The sequence below is a fragment of the Bactrocera latifrons genome, unplaced genomic scaffold, assembly GCF_001853355.1.
Source record: "Bactrocera latifrons isolate USDA-ARS-PBARC rearing strain unplaced genomic scaffold, ASM185335v1 scaffold_7, whole genome shotgun sequence".
Lineage (NCBI taxonomy): Eukaryota > Metazoa > Arthropoda > Insecta > Diptera > Tephritidae > Bactrocera > Bactrocera latifrons.
Genome location: NW_017537378.1, coordinates 2106783 through 2123949, shown reverse-complemented (window position 1 = coordinate 2123949; position 17167 = coordinate 2106783). Strand labels below are relative to the sequence as shown.

Genomic DNA, 17167 nt, shown 5'->3' with positions numbered 1-17167 from the left:
AAATTTTTTAAAAATTCTCAAAATAGGCTCCTTCTGTGTCGATGCAGCGTGATTTCCAAGCCTTGAAGGCGTCACGGAAGGCATTACGTACACCCGGCTGTCATTGCCCGCGGTTTTTAAGTATAAAGGAAAAGCTGAGAATCACACTTGAGGGTTTTCTCATGGTGAAAAATTTTACTGCACTTATGTGTGAGCTTTCGGTAAAATGAACAGCTGTCAGCGAAGCGGTGGCTCTAATTGTGCTAAGATTGAGGCATTTACAAGAGATTAGGAGTCAGTTAGACCGCGCAATAGAGGAGACTTAAATGTCTTCTTCTCTCCCATGAAGTACTTCTTAGTTCAGTGGTCTCGTGAGAGAGATATGAGATACGATTGGGCTAGGTTTAGCGGATTAAAGCTCAGAACTCCGGCTTTCCATATTTCCTCCTACCATAAAAAGCACACTTTTCAGAATTTGTTAGTTGATCACCCCAGTTGCTAAATTTTTGAGATTTCTCATTAAAAAAATTGTGTTGTTGCCGCTTTTATGACTCATCGTAATTATTACTTGCTGTTTGAAAGCAAAAAATTTCCACGGAAATTTTCCTAAGCTAAAATATGCAAAAAGTTACGGAAAAGCAGCAATTAAATAAACAAATTCAGTGACGTTCTACCACGTGGGCTGCTCACTATATTTGTGGTTTTCAATTGATGTGCTCTAAAATATGAAGAATAATAAGTCTTTAACACCTGAGAAGATTAATCCGGCCAAGTTCACTCGGTGCCACCATGCCACGAAATTACTCCGGGAATATTTAGCTGCCGCTACTTTCATATTTTTGACTTTTTGTAAAATTAAAGCATTTTATATACAAGATTTTTTATAAATTTTTTATTCAAAAAATATTTCAAATTCTGTTTTTACTAAAATATTTAAAATTACTAAAATTTGTTTTATATATATATATTTTTTTTTTTTAGAAAAATTTCACATTGATTAAATTCGTACAACGAAAAAGGTTCCAATTGAGTAAAAAAAAATTAATTATGTACTGCTATGTGGGCTACTGCTTACATTTCTGCTCTTGGGCATGGACAGAAAGTATTATTTTTTAGCATCCTAAATGGCTGATACAATAAATTATCTCGTGGTCACTCCTTCCTTTCTGTTGTACCAGAAAACAACGACGCTGTGCAGTAAAGCACACTGTGCTCACTGAGATCGTCATCATGCAAATCAAATGATTTGGGCATTTGGCAATTTACAATCAAATTAATATTATTTTTAAGCCGATAAAATGCCAAATATTGGAAACTTGAAAATCGCAAACAAATTTTTCGCTTATATAGACCAATTGCCGTGAATGCGAAATATTTCGTACGCATACTTCCGAAATTGTTGACAGCACCTGGCGCACGTTAAGCGCGCCATTAAAAGCGATTACGCTAAACCACTCCACTTATTGCCATACAAATCTGGCGCAATCGCGCATTCATGCAAGCCAAACAATCACTCAAGCTCAAAGTGGTTACACACGCACGTCACATGTGTATGTATATATGTGTATGTGGGCAGCTGTAGGCTGTGTTTACGTTTACGTTTACTCACCTGAGGTATTTAGCGAGACGAGCACAATTTTTATATTCAGATTGGTGCGTAGCGCCTCACGCCACAGAGCCTTCGTCTTCTCCAGCGCATCTGCCGACGGATCGACGATGACGGCTAGCGGCATTCGAATGTACGCATCTTCGATGTAGTTGCGTAATTGCTCGTGTGGCAGCAGTTTACGGCCGCGCGATATATTTATTTGTTTGCCCTGCTTAACTGCTGGGCGCATTGTTGTTATTGTCGTTGTCGTTGTTGTGGTTGCTGTTGTTGGTGTTTGCGTTGTGGTGGAAAGAGCAGCTGCTGCTGCTGCAGCCGATTCTGTATCGAAACCTGTTGTAACTGTTGCGCTAGTGGTTGCGGCAACGTTTGGTGTGATGGCATCGATTGCATTCTCGCCGAATACCGGTATTGCCACCGTTGTTGGTGTGGCTGCGGCGTCCATTAGCGGGCCACTTGTAGTCCAAGCGGCGCCACGTGCCTGTGGCACGGCTGGCGGCAGACGCGAAACATTGACATCGACGTCGGGCACTGACTTCGACTGTGGTGCGATGGGCGGCGACGGTGTTAGTGGCAAGGCGGGCGCCACTGTTGGCTTTACGCTGCCTTTGTGCTGATGCTGATGCAATTGCAGTTTTTCCAAGCTATCCTGTGGGTCTTCATAGTAGTCCTCGTCCGAGCTGTTCGGGTGTAGCTGTTGTGTGCGCATTTGCGGTGGCGCCACATGCTGTTGCTGCTGCTCGTGCTGGGATGGCGGCGCGGTTTGCTGATCCTTCAGCATGTTATCTTCCGCATCTGAGTCGCTGTGGTGATATAATTTCATTGCGATCGGATCGATTTTATGCGCCTTCTGTGTGCGCACGTGCATGTGCTCCTCGTCTTCCACATAATCGGAAGCGGAGACATTGGCGTCTGCTTCCTCAACCGACACGCTACCACCGCTGATGGTGCGCGGAAATTGCTCAGCTTTACCCTGACGCACATAGGCGGGTATCATGGTGCTCATTGCGTGCGGCAATACAGTTGGTGGCAATGCTATGGGCGCTCGGGCCGCACTACCGTTCATTAAGGTACTGCTGTCCATCAATTCGATCTCCTGCGAGTCGGTCATCACGTCATCCATACGTGCTTGCGCTCTTATCGTGTTCACAGATTCATTGCTCATATCATAGGGCTGTGCCGAGGTGGCGGCTGTGGGTGCTGCAGCCGAATCGGCATTCCCTTCCAACTCAGTAATCTCTTGCATTTCTTCCAATAGTTTCTGGCGCTTTGCATGCTCTTCCGTGTCCTGCTGCAGCATAGCGGTTTCATAGATTTCGTCATTACCGCTCACTACCTCACTATTTAGGCTCCCGCCACCATCGCCATCGCCCGCGGAGCCGAGCTCGCTGGCACCGCCTTCGCCGTCGTAATCCGCCGCGCTGGACGTTTGACTGTAAGCGATGAGCAGTGTGAGGATCACGAATGCTAGCGAAATGCTTGTAAAATGTAGTCGTAGAGCAGTCATTTTGTGTGTCTTTGCAGTGCCGACTGACATCTTATCTTATGTGTATTTTGTTGTATGCACTTTTGTTTGTATACTCCTTATAACGGTAAATATTTTCGAATGTTTTTTGCAACTTTTTATATTCTCTTTACACGACCAAGTGGCTCATCTTTTCCTTACAAAGTGTCGTTTGAAACTGAAATAAAGGAAGCAAAATGCGTCTTAAAAACATTGTGACTTATATAAGTAATTCTCGATTTATGACCTATAGCTTGTTATAAATGTGTAAATATCTTTAATTGCGCTAAAATTGAAGATACTACGTAAAAATATGTAGCAACAATTTATAGTAGCGTAAGTTGTCTATATTGCTTGTTAGTAATAATCTTTCCACATATTTTGTCTATAATATATATATATTTTATTGCAATTTAGAAATAGGGAGTTTAAGCTATTGCCTCAAATGCAACAAAATATCGCCTCCCGCATAACTGAAACAAAATAACTAAAAATGCCTCTTTAAGGTGGGAGCCTGGTTTAGAAGCTCCAAAAAATCGATTTTTTTTTCCTTATATCTCTTTAAAAATTCATAAGAATACTTGTATGTCCCCAAAGTTATAGATGGGAATTCGAAAAATTGTTGGGCAGAAAGCGAAAAATTTGACGCGCGATTTCTCTGTTTTTCATTTTTACGATTTTTCTTAATTGGCGGGCAGGATAGAAAAAAAAACTAAACGTCGTATGGAATTGGGGCAMAGTTTATTATCTTTAGCATTAAATTATCTTCTATTTAAACTAAAAAAAATAAGAAGAGTCATGTTTGAACATATTTTTGAGCAATATAAAGTAAAATTTGTTGGTCAAAACCCACTTTTTTTAATTTTTAAACAATTTTAGTATAATACATTTATACATAGTTAACTAGAAGATACGATTTATTCCCGATAGAAACTGCGACCCGCATCCTGCCCGCCGTTTGACAAATGCACATGCGAGATGCATCGGGCAATTGCTTCCCAAATGCAGAATATCAAATATTTCGTATCCAAAAATTGTTCGGATGATGTCTAAATATATAGTTATTAACCTTAGAATTTTCTCTTTAATCAATTAATTTTTTCCTCTCCCAAAAAAATACTCAAAAAACTGGATTTGTCCCTTTGCCTGTTTTTTGACACTTTTTTCATAGAAATTTTTATTCTATGATAGAACTTTTTTCACATATCGGGAGATATATTGTGGAATGTATAAACAATTTTTTTCTGAATTTTTTGATGCCATCTGTCAGAGAAATGGCTGGGTGAATGAGATGCGTTTTATCACTGACGAACACGATTTATCATGTTTGGATCACGTACGTAAATGGTTATTGTCCCTATCAGAATCATGAAAAAATGTTGATGAAAAGTAAGTAACGTTTTTTTTTTAATTTTTCCCCATGATTTTTTACATAAATTTTGTCATAACAGTGACAACATTTAATAAAAAAATTAAGCAAATCGGTTCGGTCGAACTACTCGACCGGAATCATGTCCGCAGGTTAAAAAAATGCGTTTAAAGTTTTGAAAAAAGATTACCCTACCACTTAAGGGTAAAAAACAGTCACAGTGACAAGATTTATTAGAACTTCTGAAATTTTTGACAAAAAAAAATTTTTTTTAACTCGAAATGAAAATTTCGGTGAAAATTTCCCGACATTTTACCGATTTGTAATCGAAAAAAATCCTTCGTTCAAATTTTTAAGAATTATATCTCAATTAATTTTATTTTTTATGAATTTTTTCTCGATAAATGGACCAACATTTCATTTATATTTCTCTTCCGTTTTAAACGTGGTTAGACCCGACTATGTATATGTGGACTGTATCGCAGCTATAATAGAACGATTTTTATAAGATTTATCTCAGAGTATTGTATGTTTAAAGCAACAGAATTACTTTACTTAGCCCAGAGCCGCGTGCAGTTGTTCTGCGGTTAGTCGGCAGCATAAAACGGTATACGTATGTATGTATGTATCTAACAACATATGGCCACAACAAAGCGTCTTGTCTAACCTTGACCATCCAAATCAATTTGAAAATTTAAATTCGAATGTAATAAACGCATGCACAGCCAAGCCAACAACAACAGCAACAACAGTAACTGCAGCAGCCGACAGTCGCAGTGCTGGAACAAGAGAGCTGTTGCGGCGTAACAATATTGTGCAGCAACAACAACAGCAACAAAGCAATACCTATGCACTCTATTTTGCATTTGTTATTTCTTGTTGTTGTTGTCGTAGTGGCAGAATTTGTTATTTCTTCGTTCAACTTGGTTGCTTTACAAATATTTTCTGTGCGATAACAAACACAATTACAGGCGCATACCTGCCAACGCACGCACACACACATGCTTAGCCCAGAGCGGCATTGCTTTGTTTTGTTTTGGTTTTATTTTGTTACACGCAAAAATGTGCACCAACCGGCCATAAATTCTGGCATTTATAAAAAATATTTGAAAATTGTCAGCGAGTGGAGATTAGCGGAATTTACGAGACAATAAATGCGTGTACATATGTATGTATGTGCCGATTTTGAAAATGGTTAATGCGCAATGGTGGAGTAAATATGTGCAGAATACAGGCTTACATACGGAGATGTGAAAATTTTGGATTAAATGCTGCACTAAGTGCCAAATTTTATTAATTTTTGATTGTTAATATCTGCAAGCACAAATTTTGCAGCTAAAAAAAATTCTTCATTATTCTTTAATATTTCGAATATTAATGTCTTGTGTATTTCTTTTTGTACACAACTGTAGCATTTTGCCAAGCGTAGCTAATTTTTGGGCGCTTTTCTGTCTGTCAATTTTCTGGTAACTAAAGATTTCTGTTTTATTTACTTTTTTTGTTGCTTATTTTTGAATGATTGATTGCCGTTAGCCGGTAAAATTTATCAATCCTCATATTTTACGTATGTACATATAAAAACATGTTGTTGTTAATGGCTCAAAGAAACTTGTTTCGATTGACATAATTTGGAAGTATCGCTAGGCAAACGTGTTTATATAGATTTTTTCGTGAAGTTATAAATAAACGATTTTATTACATTTAGAGACCAATTATGGCAAGATAAGACTTTTTATTAAAAGATAAAAATTGTATCAAGTTTTGTTTTTTAAATAAACGCGTGCTGTAGTAAGTGGATGAAGTTTTTTTTTTACAAATTTATTTCTTTTTCATAGAAAAGTAGTAAGTTTTTGGCGAATTAAAGTTTTTATAAATGAAAACAAATATATACATTTTGACATTAAAAAGTTGTTTATCAAAACAATCAATAATCATAAAGAAATAAAAAAAAAAAAAAAAAAAAACATTTTGTTTTATTTAATCTAGTTTATTATCATACAAATTATTTAAAAATACCAATGATATTTTGTTATTATTTTTTTATAGTTTTTTTTATCACATATAAGCTATTTAGTTTTGTTTAATATATTTTATTATTATAAATTGATTGAAAAGTCCCATGATATTTTTTAAATTTGGAAATTAAGCGTACCGCCCGAAAGACTAACAAAAATTGTGCATGTTTGCTAAGTAAAAGCCTACACTAATTTCATTTTTAAGCATGTAAGCTTGGAAAAATATTAAAATAAAAATGTATATGTATCTAGAAATTTTTTTTACTAAAAATTTTTGTGCAATAAATTTTTGCAAAGTGAAATTGTGACAAAACATATCAAAAAATTTTAGTTTTCATTATAACTTTTATAAATTAAACAGCAGCTAACATTTAGCTCAAAAGTTAATGATATTTAAACATAAATCTCACGAAATTTTAATCAGCTCTCGCATTTCACAAAACAACCATTACTTCTACACAGTTAATGCTCCTTTCCAACACTGCAAGTTCGTTGCTTAAGTGTTTTGTTAGAGAGCGCCAACCATTGACAAACTTTTTCCGAACCAACTATTTAAACTGCTTCGCCTTAAATGCAATAAAACGAAAGGTTTAAACAAGATATTACTGCGTACCAACGCCAATTAATAGATTTATTTATGCTTAGTTTAGAGCTTTAGTCCAAAACAGAGTAGCGTGAGAGCCACAAGCGCGCTGACATAGCAACCACAACAACTTCTCTATCACAGTGTATTTTATAAAAGCGTTAAACAAGTGAACTAATAATAAGCAAGTTAAGAAATAAAGCAGCGTCTGTCATTGTCACGTTGTGGTTGCATCGCTCGATAATGAATTGCTTTCGGAGCGCAAATCAAAATACGAAAAATAAATACACAAGAGCAGTAAAACTCTTGCAAAGACAACAACTTCAAACGTAAAACTGTTGCGGCTGGCGTTAGTGCCCTAGCAAGCTGTTAGCCAGCAGCTTGTTACTGGCGGCCGCGTAGACACAGTACACTGCAACCGGCTTTCTTCTGCTATGACCTTGAGTTGTTGTTGCAGCTGCATTATGGTTAAGAAAGAAATAACACTTATAATATAAGAAAACAGGTGTGGCCTGCCATTGTCACAATTAATTGATATGCGCCGCAACATGTTTTCATCACTCCATATCTATGTTAAAGATAAATCTAAAAATACAAAATATTTTGTGAAAAATTACACAGAATGTAGCAAACACTTTGCTACAATTTCGGTAGTTTATTGCGATTGTGCGTTCTATTTCCACGCACCAGTGTGACTAATATTAATCGACTGTGGCAAAATCTAAATTGGACGCGCGTGCCAAGTGATATGGCGATATGGCGGGGGTTGCTTATGAGCAAGAACTGCAGGCACAATATAATTGCACTCTGCATTCGAGAAAAACACGCATTTCCTCTCACTTTTTTGAGTTTTGCTCCACCGCGCAGATTTAAAGACTCACTGCCATTTGCACGCTCGCAATTAATTAGATGTGGATGTGGTATGCATGCTCGCATGAGTTTATGTATAGCGTTTTCGGCACTTAGAATACTTGACGAGTATTTATACTATTCATTTCAAACGCTTTTCTGCCATCACCAAAAAAAAAAAAAAACGCTCATTAAATATTCATTATTCAGGAAGGCAAACACGAGTTTGACGACTCTAAGCGACAAACGAGCGGCCTTATGGCAAATTGCAGATTAGCACAATAAAAGCCAACAACACAAATATGACGAAAAAACCAGAAGAAAAAACGTAAACTAATCGAAATCAATATAAAAGTACAACAATAACAAGAAAAAAACCAACACCTCGCATAATCAAACAATGGTAGACGTAATTGCTGCTCTTATTCGCATCAAGCGCGTCACGTTCTCCGCCCCAGCAGCAGCAGCAGCAGCAGCGGCGGCGTCCACATTCGAGTTCGTCATGTCAGCAGACACTTTTGTTATGTTGATCATAATCTGCCAAGCAGCAAAACGTTCTTTTTTGTGTCGAGACACATTAATTTGCTCACACAGATACACATACACAAACATGTTTTTACAAGCACACACATATCCATTAATGTGTCTTTTAAAATAAGCATTATGTCAAAATCATTTAATTTTGTACAAATTTCATTAGATTGCTCATATTTTAGCCCGCCTCCTCCTCCCCCATTTGGCGAGAAGGATCACTCAGTTGGAATTAGTCTAATTGACATTAATGATCATCAAATTCAAATAATTGCGCTTACGAATACGTGCTTAATGTGATTATCCGTTGTAGTCGAGTCGTCGAGTCGTCGAATCTAAGTAATTCGGTGTTCGGTGATGTCATGGCCTAGCTGTGCCTGCGATTTTGGTTCTCATGACTACGCGGTATTTCAGTAATTTTTTTTATGATTTAATAAGCGAGCATAAAAATGCGACCTTTCTATCAGAATAAAATATAACCTACTTGTTTGTATGTATGCATGTGTGTGTGTGTGTAATAAATTATGGTAATTGTGGCACGTTCGGATATTGGATTATGTGAAAGGCGGATAAAACTTCAGAAATTGATTTGCTAATTTGTGCTGATCATTACACCTGCGCTGCGCTGACTGCGATATTATTTATACTTGAAACTGCTTTAAAATAAGTATGCCAGATGCTTTGAAATATATACATAATATAAATAAATAATATATATAAATATAAATATCAATAAATAATAATACATAAACAATATACGTAGAAGTACATACATAAGTATATATAAATCTCGGTATTTGCGGATGTTGATAAGAATAATTTTGGTTATCTGTCGTTTTGTTTATTGCTGTCTGCGAAAATTCATTTTTTTGTTTTAATAAATTCGTGAAGTAATATTTGGCCTGTCGTTCCTTCAAAGTTCAATAAAGTTTTATATCGAAGCCTTTTACGCATGTAATTTAAATCAAGCAACTGCAATAAAATTATAGAATTTAATATGGTAGTATGGGCTTAACAGTTTTGTACAATTTTTGGGAAGTTTCGCAAAAATATCAGAGTTGCCACCTGTTTTAAAATTTATGTTGAAAAAATTGGTGGTATAAAAAACTAAACTAAAAAGCATTACGTTAAAGGGATAATTTATATGTCGTAAAAAAGTCAGTGTTGCCACCTGTTTTAAAATTTATTTTGGAAAAAAATTATGGAACAAAGAATACTAAAATGCATTACGTCCAAGAGGTTAAATAAAGCTTAACCCTATAAAATTTCTTTGTGTATGGTTGCCGCCTTTAAAAAAATTCATTAGAAATAAATTATAAAATCAATTACCAGTGTAAGTAACAACAAAGGGCTTAAGCAGTTTGCAGTTGAAAGTATATTTTGTTAAGCGTTGCCAACTATTTGAAAAAATCTTAATTAAAATCAAACAACTAGCCTCTTAGTTTTTGAGATATCGAGCTGAAATTTTGCACATATCCTTTTCTCTCCAAGGAGCTGCTCATTTGTCGGAACAGCCGATATCGAACCACTACAGCATATATGTACATACATACATACATATGTAGCTGTCATGCAAACTGATCGCTCAAAAAAAATCAAGGTAAAGATCTTTTAACACATTTTTATACTAAAAGAATTGTACTTTTGCAGTCAAAATTAACTTTCTTTTTATTTTTTATTTTGAAATATTGGCGTTATGGAGCGTAACAGTGTTAACGTTTCATGTCCGAAAATATCGCTTTGACCTACCGTACTAATTCTGTGATCCGTTTTCACACACCAAACCCCGAGCATAAAAATCCGGCACACAAAATCTGCTTTTCTCTGCACTACTAAACTACTCCAGATTTTATCGTTTAAGTTCTCATTCATTCCTGCACATTCAGCCCAATATTTTTAAGCTTATTAATAACCTATTTGTTGACAGACCAATAACAATAACAACAATAATGGCAAAAGTACATATAATGGCCGCAGAAGCACGTGTTCCAAATGCTTAGTTATCCAAACTGTCAAAATAAAAAGTGAACAAAATGCGGTGAACACACATGTGTTCATATATATGTATGTATATGTGCAGTTATATAAAAAGTTGGTGAAAATAAAAAAATAGTTTTTTCTATATTTTGTGTTTAAAAAGTATACAAATCGCTTGAAATAAGTGTCAAAATGACAAGTCATACTGGAGTATTTCAGCCAAGCAAGTGACAGTTAACGCGCCAATCGTGCGTTGGTTTTTTGTACATATGTATGTTTGCCTATATGTGTTGGTGCGAGTATTTTTTGGCAACTTAATGACTTGACTTAGTTTTTTCCACAATTACAATTTGCTTTTGTTGAAGGTCTTGCGCCTTTCTGCGTTTGTTGAAAAGCACTTCGCCTGAGGCATTTTGCCCATGCGAGAAAATGGTAGCAAATTTGAAAATAATTGTTTGTAATGGTAAGACATTTTCGAAATACTTTCTTTGCATTCATTTCGCACTGCTTTGCTTTCATTTCAAAGCTTTCCAATGGCGCAAATTCGCTATGCAGATGACTTTAATGCGTGCAGAAAGTCTTATGAAATATTTATACTTTTTTTGATTTTTAGTGGCAAGCGTCAATTAGTAACGGAATTTGTTTGCTAAATTCAAGTAAAAATAATAATTAAAAAGAAAACTGTTTAGTTTTTTTTAAATTAAGATATCTAAGTTCGACTTTCATATGACGCGTAGCTGAAAAAGTATGTGTGCCATTAACTTAATAAATTATTAAAATTATATAAATCGTTAAATAAGAAAAATATGTTTTAAAAAATGTCAAATAACTCAATAATAAATGAATTTTGAAATTAAATTTCAGCTGCATAAATATTGCTTCATATATGGCGCTCGTCAGCTAGTTGTATTGGCATGCTGGTGTGTTTGTGTGTCTGTCATCATTGTCAGATTTTATCATCAATGCCGTAAAGTGAATACCTTGCACTTGAATCTAAATTATTTACGCTGAAATATTTGCATACTTAATGCACGTGAAACTTTTTTAAGCTGAGCGAATGCGCACTGCAAGTGAGAGGGGTGGCGGAGGGGCTGTGTTAAGCGCAATTTATATGGCTAAGAATTGCAGCGCCAGCAAAAACAATTGCCAAGTTTGTAATTTCAGCAATATTTTTTTGAAATCACTTTGTTGGCGTTGCTGTTGTTGTTGTGATTGCTGCTGCTCATGCCTGCGCATTTGGTGTGACACTTGGTATTTTTAAAGCTTAAATTTACTGCAATTATTAAATTTGTTTGCAGAATTTGCGGCAATTTGCATTAAATATGACTTGTTGTTACGTTTCACTTGCAGCTTAATCATATTTTTTGCAGTTGGTGAAAATTACGTTGGCCTCTAAAACCAATGGTGGCTATTTGTCACTCGCTGCTCACTGCGTTCTCGTTCATATTTAAATGAAATGACGAATGCATGTTTGTTTCGGCAATTTTTCGGTGTACTCAAGCAGAGGTAATTGCCGCGATATGCAATTTATTAATTCGCTTATTTTGTGTTTTTTGTTTTTTAGAGAAAATAAAAAAAAAAGTAGATGCAACCACTTAAAGTTGAAATCTGAAGGGAAAAGCAAGCGAATACGTGGAAATTTGTTTGCACAAATTAGTAGTTCTAATTCAAAATATTGAATACTCTCATATTCTTGGAAATATAAATTTAAAATACAAATTTGTTGGAGAAATCTCTATACTTAACCCTCGTGTGGTGTCACGATGTTAGGAATTTCTTCTCAATTATGCCAGCTAATTAAATTCACTGAGGTGTTGATTACGAATAAAGGTTTTTTTTTTGTTTTAAATAATATTAGTAAGAACCGTCAGTGTGCAGAAATCAAATTCCAACGCAACTATCGCAGCCAGCGAATCGCTATACTCAGCGGAAGCTAAGTGGCACTAAAAGCGATCCCAATTTATTAAGTCAAATCGCTATTACTGGAGGAGTGTATAGGGGCATAAAAGGGTAGTTGGTAATGAACTGGCCGACGAACCATCCCCCTCTGCGGCGACTTTCAGTAGAGAAGTTGCTCCGCACCGAGGAGAGAGTGGGGAGAAAACGGCACTGGCAGCACGCCAAGTTACTATTGGGAAGTTACAATCAAGGTTTAGAGATATGATCAACCTCCTCCGAGACAAATTCCGTCTCCTTGTCGCGCTTTACATATACTGGGCACTAGAGAAAACATTTGTCTAACATAGACATAGTCCTTGCGTAAACTGCCAGGAAACTCCAGAACACCTGATTCTAGATTGCCCTACGATCCATTTACGTGGACAGGGATTAAATCATCTCCATCGCGCCCAGCAAGCTCCTGGAATTGTTCAGAGAGCTGCAGCTTTGTTAGCCATATGTAATAGAGGAGAGGAGAGAGAGAATTATTTTCTATCTATTCAAACGTGCCTTCAGTGTACAGTATAATGGTAAAGCATTATAATAAACTCACCGCGTTTTTTTTGAAAGAAGGTTACTTCTGCATTAAATTACAACAATTGCGGCAATTTTTTCATAAAAAAATAAAAAATAAAGAATCACGAACTAATTTCCAAATATTAATTTATTTGCATTTTCGATCTCACTTAATTTTTTTAATTTATTTATATAATATTATTTATTTTATTTTATTTTTATACGAAATATTATTTCCAAAGGCTTCGAAAACAACTTACACTAAGGCAATTTCATATTTGCTAGAAAAATATTTCAATATTATGTACCTAGTAGTATATTGTTTTATTATTTATTAATTAATTAATATTCTGCTCATTTATTCAAAACTACTTTCCTTTCTCTTTTATATAATTGTTTTATTTTTAGTTTATTTATTTTTTTTCCTTTCGCCAAACTTCACACCTTCATCTTATTAATTATTCTAAGCTAGCTGCAGACACACACACATATATATGTTAAGATAAACAAATGGCGTTTTTTGGTGTTTACGTGAAATAAATAACTTTTGTTGTAGACATTTTGATAAATCTGTTTTTGTTTTTTCGGACGTGCGAAATGCTCTGCAGATTAGCATATTGAATATTATATTATATTAAATGAGCCTCAAGAGCATTCTACAAAACATTAAAATCATTTGATGACAGGATGACAGCAGCACCCGGCGCCAAAAAAAAAAAAAAAACATGGTTAAAATACAAGTTACAATAAAAAGTAAATCTTGATTTTTTCTATGAACCGGTTCGGCTTGTAGTCGGAAACTGCACTCATCGCGCGTTTGAACTAGAAAGTTTGTACAAAAAAGTAACATATAGACACACATTTGGTCTGCAGCTACGTGGTTATGTTGGTCAAGCGAAATTATTTTTATTTTCCGTTTTTTTTATAAATTTTTTTTATTCATTATGCATACACACAAGCACACCCAAGCAATTGGGCCAGTGTAAACCAAGAATTTTACACGTTTTTTACTTTTCAATGTTTTCAATGTCAGCGCACTGTCTTGCGATGGCATCATCTGGCAATGTCAGCAGCTGAACTTGAACAAGTTTTATATTTTATATTCATTTAGAATGCTTCATGTAATAAAAAATTATAGTTGTAAAACTTTAATGATGTAACATGTAACATTCATAATTTGTGTGTAGTAGGCATTGCGCCGAATGTGTGAAATCTTGAAAATGGCATTAAGTTTTTATTTACCTGACGTTTGCAAGTGTTCTTAGAACTTTGAGAAGTTTTATAAAATATTTTCCTCTACTCGTATTTTAATATAGGTTTGTCGAAAAAGTCTTTTCTAATCAAACGTCAACTTAATTTTTTTTTTATTTACTTGTATAATGAACTTTTAGCTATTTTCCGCTTGAGACAATATTCCATCAGTGTAAATCTTATCTGGGTCAGGGCTATATGGTGGATGCATTAAAACTTCCCAAAACTTCCTAGCCAAGCTCTAACAGCTTTTGCTGGGTCATCAAAGATGTGTGTGGTCTTGCGTTGTCCTGATGGAAGACGAAGCCCTTTCTGTTGATCAATTCTGGCTGTTTTTTTCTTTTGCTTGCTTCAATCTCATCAGTTGTTGAAAGTAAAATGTAAAATCAATCGCCCGACCAGGCTGGAGCAGCTCATAGTAGATGAATCCTTTCCAATTCCACCAAACACTCAGTATAACCTTTCGAGGCGTCAATACCGGCGTTGCGACCATTTTTTGGGCTTCACCACGCTTGTACCATGATCTTTTTCGCTACAAAAACTGATACAGCATCATCTTCGTAAACTACACAAATTTCATTGGTTGCATTCTTCTCTTATTATTTTCACACATTTTTGAGCAGCTGTAACTTTTTTCAACTTCTCCGAATTTATTTTTTTGTAGTGTAATGAAGCTTAAAATCTTTCCTTTCAACAATGTATTCAGCACTGGAAATATGCAACTGCAACGACATCTATTGGCAAAATACGAAAATACTTTTTCGACTTCCCAATATTTTGTCTCAAAGTAGGAAGATTTTTGCACGAAAAAAATTTTGAATGTAAACTTTTCATGAAATGACAAATAATAATATATATTAATGGTGATCGTGAGGAACTGAGTCGATTTAGCCATGTCTGTATATACGCCAACTAGTTCTCCACTTTCTGATCCTTCGCTTAGTATGTTCAATAATTATATGTATACACCATTGCCAAAAATGCCATGTGCAGAGTAATTAACATCCCCGATTTGTGTATAAAAATATTATATTTGAATAATGAAGAGCACCAAAAATGCCTATACGCAAATGTTTAGCGTACACAAGTCTATTTACTTGTCTGATGATTGAGCGGATTGCTTTGTTTGCAAATGAAATGAAAAGGTAATGATTGATGGCAAGACATATGGATGTTACAAGCGAAATGCTACTTTTATTATAATAATTCGAAACCTTTGCACTCTTCCCCTACTGACTTTGTATGTGTATGTGTATGTATGTATTTCTGTATGTTTAAGTTTCGAATTATCACCGCTTTCTTGCGTCACGAGAGCTACGATTTATGTAAACAAATTCAAAAGTGCGAATTATGTGCAAATAGCGGTATACATAATAATATTTTTATTTATGTGAGCATTGAATAAAAACACCTCCGTGTTATCAGTTTAATATAAATTAATTATATACCCGTATTTAATTAGAACAATTCGAAAAGGTAAACTAAGGAAAAGAGTTAGCGATATATAAATCTCAAAAATGTGAAACAGAAGTGCTTCATGTGTAGCAACAGGAAATGTTTTGAATTCTGTATAATGAAGCTAGTTTTGAATTTTTAAATAGGTGAAGTTATTGTGATTAACAAATGGCACATAATTAACCCAATATATGTATGCTTCTATGCTATGCATGAATATACATATATAATAGTATAAAAATCTAGAAATACACGTATACTTTCAAATATACTTGAAAACATAACCTCTAGCCTTTAAAAGAAGCAGCCTTTAAAACTACTTTTTATTCAAATTATCGTAACAGAAACCCATGAGTGTTCATATGCTTAGAGAAAACATACTATTTTATAGTTTTGACATTGAAAAATGTTTATCGTCACGTAAAATGCAAAATAATGTAACATCACTTTTCATAACTTTACAGGAAGGAAAAAAGATATAATAACAACCACTCATATTGAAAAAAAAATGTGAGTTTTGGTTATAAAGTGGTTATATTTTGGTTATCATAAACTATTATATCTTACAGTGGTTTTCGATGTTTTTTATGACATGTTGTTTTGGAGTTTATGTGTCGTTATATAGTTGTTTTGCAAAAACATTCTTTGATGTATTTCTTAAACATTTTAGAAAACAAAAACGAAACTTCACAGAAACACTAATCTAAATAAAGCTAAAGCAAGAACTTCAACTTTGAAGTTGGTCTGCCAAATAATTTCGTACAAGCTTACGCTCGTTTTGATTTACTGTAAACCGCTTAAATTTTACTTGCATTTATCTCGAAACGCTGTTCGGAAAACGGCTGAACTCCGCTTGAAATGTTCACCCGACCTTTTTAAATATGTTGGGAGATTTTAAGTTTAATTTAACCAGAAAAAATAAAATCGGGGAAGTTGAAAAAAATCACAATTATTCTAAAATGAGTGCAAATCGTGAAGAAACTCGCTATAATTTGAAATCTGTGTATAAAAAAGGGTAGAATGCCACGCAAGTTCTAAATGAAATTTGAGAAGTTTACGACGACGATGTTGTTAGTTCGTGTAGCACAACAATGGTTCGCTCGCTTCCGTTCTGGAAATTTCGATTTACTCTGATGAAAGTTTTACACTGATGGAGTAATATCTCTAGCGGAAAAATGGCAAGAAGTGGTCTACCGAGATACATACATACATATTTGTTTATTTATTTATTATTATAAAAATAAAGGAGAATAAGTTAAATTTTGATTAGAAATACCAAAAAACTCATGTTTGTTCAATATATTTAGAAGGCATAATATTAATTTCGAATTTTTAGGTCACTTCGAAGTTCAAATGATAGGGAGCCACCATTTTATAGGAACCAAAATTTTAAATAATCCTTCAAACATTACTAGTCCTTTTATCATTACCGCTACTGATTTTCTGTAATAATATTTTTTTTTTGGATTTTTCGTGAGATCCGTTACGGTAGCAAGAGTATCCGAACATTTTGAAACTTAATCTCCGATTATTAAAGTACATTGAATTCTCTAAATATACATTATTTTCTTTTAATTAAATAAAATAGTAAAAA

The 17167-nt window shown here is 34.7% G+C and overlaps 2 protein-coding genes across 5 annotated transcripts in view; one reads left to right on the top strand and one right to left on the bottom strand.

Annotated features, from left to right (window-relative positions):
- Positions 1-17167, top strand: part of LOC108975846 (mucin-17) — a 57676-nt gene that overhangs the window by 8636 nt on the left and 31873 nt on the right. The window lies entirely within an intron of this gene.
- Positions 1-17167, bottom strand: part of LOC108975847 — a 34817-nt gene that overhangs the window by 8169 nt on the left and 9481 nt on the right. For 2 of the 3 annotated variants that reach the window (XM_018944605.1, XM_018944604.1), the window contains exon 2: positions 1589-3267. In XM_018944605.1, coding sequence (XP_018800150.1) covers positions 1589-3122 — 1534 coding nt within the window. In that variant the 5' untranslated portion in view covers positions 3123-3267. Of the gene's footprint in view, positions 1-1588; positions 3268-9209; positions 9231-17167 lie in introns of those variants that run through there. The other variant, XM_018944607.1, reaches the window with a different exon arrangement.